Below are 9,041 nucleotides of genomic sequence, written 5' to 3'. Positions count from 1 at the left end.
AGTCCGAACCCCAGCCGGGCGGGCCTCATCCTCTGGCCGCAGTTCTAGTATCTCTCCCGCCTCCAGTGAAACCGACTCTGTAGCCGTCCGGCCACAAGCCGCCCCACCATGCCGCCGCCCAGGGTGAGTAATCCCAGCATAGTCCCCTACATCTGTCCGGCTGCCTTGTCGCCGACCCACCACAAGGGGTCGCGACGCACCTACATCCAAGCTGGCCGCTGCGCACTCATCCTCCTCACTCTGCAGCTGCCGGCCCGAATCCCTCCGCCGCAGCGCCGAAGACAAGCTCTCCTCCAAAGCAGGTAGGCCCAGACCTCTGGACAGCCCGGCCGCAACTTGACTGCCAACCACAGGTGAGGTTCTCCTGGCTCTCCCCTGGCGCGGTACATCTCGCGGGGGCGTCGCCGCCTGTGAACGTTCTCTCCCCCTCGCTGAAAGGGAGACGGGTCTAGGAGAAGCCTGACCCTCTCCCGCCGGCCCGCCACGCGATACAGAATTCCTCCCGCTGCGCCTGGGGGTCCGAGAGGCCACGTACACCTCAGACCGCAGCGGAGGGTCCCTGGCGGGGCTTCGAATGCGTCGGCGGACCCGAGGGGTGGCATCTGGGCTCAAGCGCTCAGGGGGGACAGATCGCCTGGCCCTGACAGCGCGAGCTACTGCAACCGGCGGGGCAGGGGGGCAAAGGGCAGCCTGAATAGATTGCTGCATGAAGTCCACACCGTGTACCTGCACCGCGGCCCCCACCGATGCCAACAGCTCATCCAGGGAGGCCATGTCACCGAAATTCACGCTGGTTAAGGCTGAACTGACCCTAAGCTCCACCTCCCAATCTTATATCCTCCCGCCGAAAACCCTGCTCCTCCCCACTTCACTCTACCAACCCCTTAACATACCACCAAGAACTTAACCCTCTCCTCTCCTGCAGTCTTCCCCCTAAGTCAGCTAGCACTGCGCTATGCTGCGGCCCGCTCCGTTGCTTCTAATTCCGCAATTTGCGGAACAGCACGGACAGCCATTGATATAACTGCCTATTCTGATATAACTGCCTATTCTAGGACAGGTTATTTTTTTTTTGCGGACCACGGAACGGAGTAACGGATGCGGACAGCACACGGAGTGCTGTCCTCAACTTTTGCTGCCCCATTGAAGTGAATGGGTCCGAATCCAAGCCGAAAAAAATGCGGCTCGGATGCGGACCAAAACAGTGGCCGTGTGCATGAGGCTTTAGTGATAGGTCTCCAAACAGTTATTTGTAAGAGTGTATTCACTCAGTTTTACAACAAAGTTTTGCATCTGCAAAGATTTAAGTTCAGGAGGTCCATGTGTCTGAGTCTTTTCACTGTGGTTGATCCATTTTATTTTTTTATTTTTTCATCTACAGTACATAAAACAGAAACTTTTTTTAGCAAACTTTTTATCAATTTGCTATGCAATTGATCATTGCAAAATAGATCACACACAGAAGGCTTTCACAGACCCAATAAATAATGAGCATGTTCTATTTAAAAACTGGAACAAAGTAGTACATGCCTCTGTTTTTTTTTTTCAAGTGAACCAGCATGGAAAAACTTTCTTGTGTGAACATGTGAATACACATATACAGTTCAATGGATGTGTGTACTGTCTATGTGAATGAGTCCTAAGACTGTGCACTTAGTAGCTATTGGGTGAATACATTGGGGGTCATTTACAGAAACTGTCCTTTCGTCTGTTTTTGTTTCTCCTCTGTGCTGCCGTAGCTTGCCCCTAATTTATGACGAGGCGTGGGCCTGTAGTTGCTGTGATAGGAGATCTACTGTGTAAACTGAAACAAATGCAAGACGTGCACACGGATCTAATGCATTCTTGGCAGCAATGTCTAGCAGCACCTTGGAGACAAAACTTTGTAAAGCCAAGCTGTGTGCAGCCCTCTCAGTTGATAATAAGGATTGTTTACTGAGCAATCAGATCTGGCTTGGTAAACAACAGTCAAGTCAATGGCTGCTAATTGTGGCCATCTAGTCTCTCCCTGGCGACTGCCGCTGTTTTTATTGCTCCTGCTACCATGACTAGAGACACACAGTTTCAGCTGCTCTCTTACAGTAAGTCTCTTTATTTCCACATTTCTATAGTCAACAGCTCTAGGACTCCTCTTATAACGTCTCCACCTATCTAATTCTTTCAGGAATACAGCAGAAATGTTCGTAACTGTTCTTTATGGAGGTAAGTAGAAAAGGGACAGATCTCACAAGGTTTCTACCAAATGTATGTAAATGTAATTGGCTTGTTTGCTCTTGTCTATATTTTAGTCTTGAAAAGTAGGATATGGTTCAGTAAGACCGCTTTCACACAGTTAGTTTAGTCAGGATTTGTTCAGTAATTTCCGTTAGTGATTGTGAGACAAAACCAAGAATGGAGGCTACACAGAGATAAAGTCACTGTGAGTCAGTGGAAAAATCATGGGAGTATGCAATACTTTGGTCTATGATGTGGACCAAACACGCCCATTGAAATCTATGGGTCCATGAAAAACCACAGAAAAACATTGCAGGATAACAGGCCGAACTGGATGGACAAATGTTTTTTTTTCGGCCTTATGTACTATGTTACTATGTTACAACACGGAGAAAATCCATGTTGTGTCAGTGGTTTTTCACGGACCATCGGTAGGAAATGCTCTTGAAATTAATTTTCAGCCTAGCAGTGTCCATGGAATATGGATGACACACACAGGGCAAAAAACAGGCACATCGACCAAACACAGATTTTTTTACAGACATCTTCACTGATGAAACACAGTCAGGGCCGGCGCTACCATAAGGCAGACCAAGCGGCTGCCTTAGGGCGCGCCCTGCGCAGGGCGGAAGAATGAATGAATACTTTTTTTTTTTTTTTTTAGCACTTACTTGTGCTGCAGCGCCACTGCCGTCAGTGAACCCGCCCGCCCCGAGCCTGCGTGTGCCGGCCGGCGGCCGCAGCGCTCGTCGTAGTCAGGGCAACAGTACACAACAGAAAGTTTCACTGATAGGCATTCATTAGGCTCAGGCTGCCTCAAGTCACCTGCACAGGGGGCGTGACTGGTGTGAGAGCAGCTCCGCGGCAGGTAGCGCAGGTACCATAGGCGAGGCTCGAGCTGACTGATTGTGTCTGAGTCAGACAGACACAGGCAGCCGCGCCCGCCAGTAAGATTAGATCAGATGATTCAGATCAGAGTCAGACGCACACTGGCACTCTGGCAGCCAGCAGCAGCAGGAGACGTGGTCAGGACAGGACAGGTCAGGACTTGTTAGGGTAGGTCCGAATTGAATTTTGAATGTTATTTCATAATAATTAATATGAGATCATTTGATTTAAAATTAATTCAAAATGATGAGATGAGAGCCCATAAGCGCAAAGCGCTAGGCTAGCGCACACACTGACTAGCGCCAGAGCAGAGGCGCTCAGGCTTAGCACGGCATCAATGATGTGTTTAAAAAATTTTATTACACACCCCGCCCGTTTTGTAATTAATTTTTTTAAACACATCATTGATGCCGTGCTAAGCCTGAGTGCCTCTGCTCTGGCGCTAGTTTGTGTGACAATGACATGATGGAGGGAGGGCCGGGGGGACAATGTAAATGTCTGTACTCTGAGTATGTCACTGTATGTGACATGGGAATGGGGCCAGGCCGCCAGGAAGGGTCGGCCGGGGGCCAGGGAGGGGGGAATGATGTGCCATGGGGGGGTAAAATGTGACATAATAGGGGGTAATGATGTGATCATGGATGGGGCCAGAGCCGTCCGGGCGGGGGGGGGGATTAAGTGCCATGGGGGGAGAAATGTGACACAATAGCCTATTGTGTGTCACATTTCTCCCCCCCCCCCCCCATGGCACATCATTTCCACCCCCACCCCCCCGCCCGGATGGCCCTGGCCCCATCCATGATCACATCATTACCCCCTATTGTCAATAGGGGTAATGATGTGATCATGGATGGGGCCAGGGCCGTCCGGCTGGGAAGGGGGGAATGATGTGCCATGGGGGGGAGAGGAAGAAATGTGACACAATAGGGGGTAATGATGTGATCATGGATGTGGCCAGGGCCGTCCAGGCGGGGGGTTAATGATGTGATCATAGATGGGGCCAGGGCCAAGTGGGGGAGGGGGGCCCTGGGGCGCCAAAATGTAGCTTCGCTTGTGTTGGCAAAAATCCTTGCACCGGCCCTGAACACAGTGATTTTCCACTGATGGCAAACAGACATGGAAATATGAACGTGGCCTAAGGCTGGATTTTCACTGCCAGTTTTTCAGCTTTGGAGCTGCTTAAAATATTGTATGTAAGTTTTAAAACACAAAACGTGTGGTTTTACCACTGTGTTACCAGCCGACCAGTTTTTGAACAGATAAAACCATTGATTACTTTAGTTACATCTGTTGAAAAACCATCAGCTAGTAATGCTGCGGTATAGCACCCATTGAAGTCTATAGTGCCATCTGCAGCTTCAAGGCACTTTCAAAATATTGTTTCGTCAGATACAGTAGTATTCAGGTTCAGTATAAGAAAGCATTGTCTCCCTAAAGGTCCATTCAAATATACTGTACTTTGTGAACTCCGGCGGTCTGTTACAGCAGAGTAACAGACAACAGGAGTTTACTGTATCCGGCATAGTCAGATACCTCTATGCACCGCCAGAACCCCATTGACTATAATGGAACCCTATGGGGCTCTGGAATAAATACTGGCTTTTAGCTTGACAAAAAATACTACATGCAACAATTTGTGTCTCTGGAAAGCTGACATATATGCCAGAAAGCAGCCGATCCAATTATAATCAATGGGGATCTGGCTGTGTGCGGTACTATCAGGATACTGGAGTTCAGAATGCATATGTGAACCTAGCCGAAAGTGATGCCATACAGAGACCTCATATGACACACTAAGTGCCTACTGTGTTGTAATGTGGAACCATAGGGACTCTGTATAAGCTCTACGTATACAGTCGTGGCCAAAAGTTTTGAGAATTACATAAATATAGGAAATTAGAAAAGTTGCTGCTTAAGTTTTTATAATAGCAATTTGCATATACTCCAGAATGTTATGAAGAGTGATCAGATGAATTGCATAGTCCTTCTTTGCCATGAAAATTAACTTAATCCCAAAAAAAACTTTCCACTGCATTTCATTGCTGTCATTAAAGGACCTGCTGAGATCATTTCAGTTTTCGTCTTGTTAACTCAGGTGAGAATGTTGACGAGCACAAGGCTGGAGATCATTATGTCAGGCTGATTGGGTTAAAATGGCAGACTTGACATGTTAAAAGGAGGGTAAAGCTTGAAATCATTGTTCTTCCATTGTTAACCATAGAGACCTGCAAAGAAACGCGTGCAGCCATCATTGCGTTGCATAAAAATGCCTTCACAGGCAAGGATATTGTGGCTACTAAGATTGCACCTCAATCAACAATTTATAGGATCATCAAGAACTTCAAGGAAAGAGGTTCAATTCTTGCTAAGAAGGCTTCAGGGCGTCCAAGAAAGTCCAGCAAGCGCCAGGATCGTCTCCTAAAGAGGATTCAGCTGCGGGATTGGAGTGCCACCAGTGCAGAGCTTGCTCAGGAATGGCAGCAGGCAGGTGTGAGCTCATCTGCACGCACAGTGAGGCGAAGACTTTTGGAAGATGGTCTGGTGTCAAGAAGGGCAGCAAAGAAGCCACTTCTCTCCAAAAAAAACATCAGGGACAGATTGATCTTCTGCAGAAAGTATGGTGAATGGACTGCTGAGGACTCGGGGAAAGTCATATTCTCCGATGAAGCCTCTTTCCGATTGTTTGGGGCATCTGGAAAAAGGCTTGTCCGGAGAAGAAAAGGTGAGCTCTACCATCAGTCCTGTGTCATGTAAAGCATCCTGAGACCATTCATGTGTGGGGTTGCTTCTCGTCCAAGGGAGTGGGCTCACTCACAATTTTGCCCAAAAACACAGCCATGAATAAAGAATGGTACCAAAACACCCTCCAACAGCAACTTCTTACAACAATCCAACAACAGTTTGGTGAAAAACAATGCATTTTCCAGCACGATGGAGCACCGTGCCATAAGGCAAAAGTGATAACTAAGTGGCTCGGGGACCAAAACGTTGATATTTTGGGTCCATGGCCTGGAAACTCCCCAGATCTTAATCCCATTGAGAACTTGTGGTCAATCCTCAAGAGGCGGGTGGACAAACAAAAACCCACTAATTCTGACAAACTCCAAGAAGTGATTATGAAAGAATGGGTTGCTATCAGTCAGGAATTGGCCCAGAAGTTGATTGAGAGCATGCCCATTCGAATTGCAGAGGTTCTGAAAAAGAAGGGCCAACACTGCAAATACTGACTCTTTGCATAAATGTCATGTAATTGTCGATAAAAGCCTTTGAAACGTATGAAGTGCGTGTAATTATATTTCACTACATCACAGAAACAACTGAAACAAAGATCTAAACGCAGTTTAGCAGCAAACTTTGTGAAAACTAATATTTGTGTCATTCTCAAAACTTTTGGCCACGACTGTACAATGTTTCTATGTTCATTGTTGATTTTGTAACCAGTTAAGCGGTCGCTTGTATTTGTATGATTGTTGGATTCAACACCCGGTTCCTTGCAGCTCTGGGGTCCTAGGTTTAAATCCGACCATCTACATGGAGTTTGTATGTTCTCCATGTGTTTGTGTGAGTTTCCTCCCACACTCCAAAAGCATACTGACTGATAGGGAATTTGAGATAGCAAGCAACGATAATGTCTGTAATGTGCTGCAAAATATGTCAGCGCTATATAAGTGAGGTCTCATCTAAATGTACGATCTTGGGGGTCTTGTCTAAAATCTTGTAGTAATGACTCTTTCATGTGCAGAGTGTTGTACTAGGTCGCTTATATTGCATTGACTATTATTGCCACTCTATTGTGTACATGGTCTAATAGGCCTCATTTACTTGTGTATATAGCATACATAAGAAGGTTTGTGGATCTGGAATGGCAGAGGTTTGTGGAATAACATAAATCAGACTCAGTTTACTAAATAAATGCAAACCCTTGCCTAACTGCATCTTCCTCTTTATTAATTAATACTCAGATTTCATTCACAGACAGTGAAGAGATGCTGTTTAATATCAACTGTAAAGTTCAACTCCTTTTAGAATGTATGAAGAACTCTTGTCACTATGAAAATGAAGGTATGAAGGAGACACGAGGGGAAGAATGATTGCAGAATGATGGAGAAATATAATGTATAATCATATAGTGTGACGTATAATGACAAGGTTATGGTGCAGCATGACAGTTTGCAATGGATTCCAATACTGTATGGTTAGAGATAACTAAATCAACTCTAAAACAAAGGGGATTTGTTACGAAATTAACAAAAATTCACCTGCCAAACAAATCTGTGAAGATTGGTGGGGAAAACCTCACATGATACTAAGGGTGAGGGCTTGCCCTAATTGGTGCAGAGGCTGACAGACAGCCTGATCAGACAGCCTGATCAGCCAATTAGGGGTAAAATTCTGACAGGTTCTTCTGCTGAAAATGCAGTTACAGGACATGGGGTTAAAAATCTGTCTATTTGCAGACTCTCGTTCCTGAGTTCTGTCAGTGGCTCATGTGAAGCCTTATCTCTGATCTTCTGACCTCATAAACACTCATCATAGCTCTTATGAAACTGATAAGAATATGGCCTAAATGAGTGTTCAAGACATAAGAGAGATAAGGCTTCACATGAGCAGTCAGCTGCCGAAATGCATGTGACAGTCTACAAATAAACTGATTTTTTAACCCCATATATCACAAAAACTGCTGAAACATTTCTATACCAATTGAAAAAAATTATTTTTAGACCATCAGTCTGACTTTTGGCCAGGTGTCCATAGTGGCACAATTCCACTTCTTCGACAAAATTTAAGTCTTCTCTATGCCATTTGTTGGACCTATTTTTAGGTGTCTTTTTTCCAAAAATATTGTTTCAAATTGTCTTGTTTTCTAAATGACTGTGGCACGTACTGTTTTCCCTGACCCCATGGACTTCTGGATAGGCAGAATGGAACAGTGGCCAGAACTGGCCCAGTTTGCTCTCACTGCACTCTTGTCCAGCCACCAGTGTCAGTGTGCAAACAAATTTTTTGTCAAAATGACACCTCTGGCTATGGCCAATGAATAGATTTGGCATTGCTGACAGTGGATATTGATCGCTTGCCCCATCAAGCCACTGCCACTCTCTGAAGGTCTACCTAATGGCCACTGCTGCCACTCCCCACTGCTAAACCCCCTATTGCCACTTTCATTACCCCTACTGCCACTACCATTACCCCTAAACAGCTGCCTCAACTACTACCCCAAAACAGCCACACACACATCTACTTTCTGCCTTGTCTGCTCCATGCTGTGCTGCTTCTGCTGGCACTACTATTGTTGCCACTATTAACCGTATATATTTTACCATTTCCACATCCACACTGTACTGCTGCTGCTCCCAAATAAAAGGGAATTTTTTCGAGGCTTGTTCAACTTCAGAACAAGCCACTGTTTTTATTGACAATTGTGTGTGTTCAATTATAGGCATTCTGCCCACATTTGTGCAAAATTTTTGGACGCTTCTGCAAAACAAGCTACTGTTCCTTATGACATTAACATGTGTGTATAAACAGAGGCAGGAATCTGTCCCCGTTAAGGCATAATTGTTGGACTCTTGTTCCAAATAAGCCACTGTTTTCATTCCAATAAGGCCTCTTTCACACTGACGTGTGTGACCCGTGGCCGTATTGCGGCCCGCAAATCGCGGGCCGCAATACACGGCCACAGTTCCGTGTGCATTCCGCATCACGGATGCGGACCCATTCACTTCAATGGGTCCGTAAATCCGGAATCGCGGAACGGGCGCACGGAACGGGACCCCTCGGAAGCACTACGGAGTGCTTCCGTGGAGTTACGTCCCGTACTTCCGTTCCGCAAAAAGATAGAACATGTCCTATCTTTTAGCGGAACGGGCGGATCGCGGACCCATTAAAGTGAATGGGTCCGCGATCCGATGCGGCTGACCTACGGCTGGCGATTGTGC

General features: G+C 46.3%; 1 protein-coding gene across 2 annotated transcripts in view; it reads left to right on the top strand.

Annotated features, from left to right (window-relative positions):
* Positions 1-1,962: 1,962 nt before the first annotated feature.
* Positions 1,963-9,041, top strand: part of C1HXorf65 (chromosome 1 CXorf65 homolog) — a 28,557-nt gene continuing 21,478 nt past the window's right edge. Inside the window, exons 1-3 of one of the 2 annotated variants that reach the window (XM_040431088.1) lie at positions 1,963-2,081; positions 2,165-2,202; positions 7,078-7,164. In XM_040431088.1, the coding sequence (XP_040287022.1) occupies positions 2,178-2,202; positions 7,078-7,164 (112 nt within the window). In that variant the 5' untranslated portion in view covers positions 1,963-2,081; positions 2,165-2,177. Of the gene's footprint in view, positions 2,082-2,114; positions 2,203-7,077; positions 7,165-9,041 lie in introns of those variants that run through there. The other variant, XM_040431087.1, reaches the window with a different exon arrangement.

The sequence above is a fragment of the Bufo bufo genome, chromosome 1 (genome assembly GCF_905171765.1).
Source record: "Bufo bufo chromosome 1, aBufBuf1.1, whole genome shotgun sequence".
In the NCBI taxonomy this organism is placed as follows: domain Eukaryota; kingdom Metazoa; phylum Chordata; class Amphibia; order Anura; family Bufonidae; genus Bufo; species Bufo bufo.
Note: the sequence above shows the minus strand (reverse complement) of the source record. Positions and strands in the feature narration are given on the sequence as shown.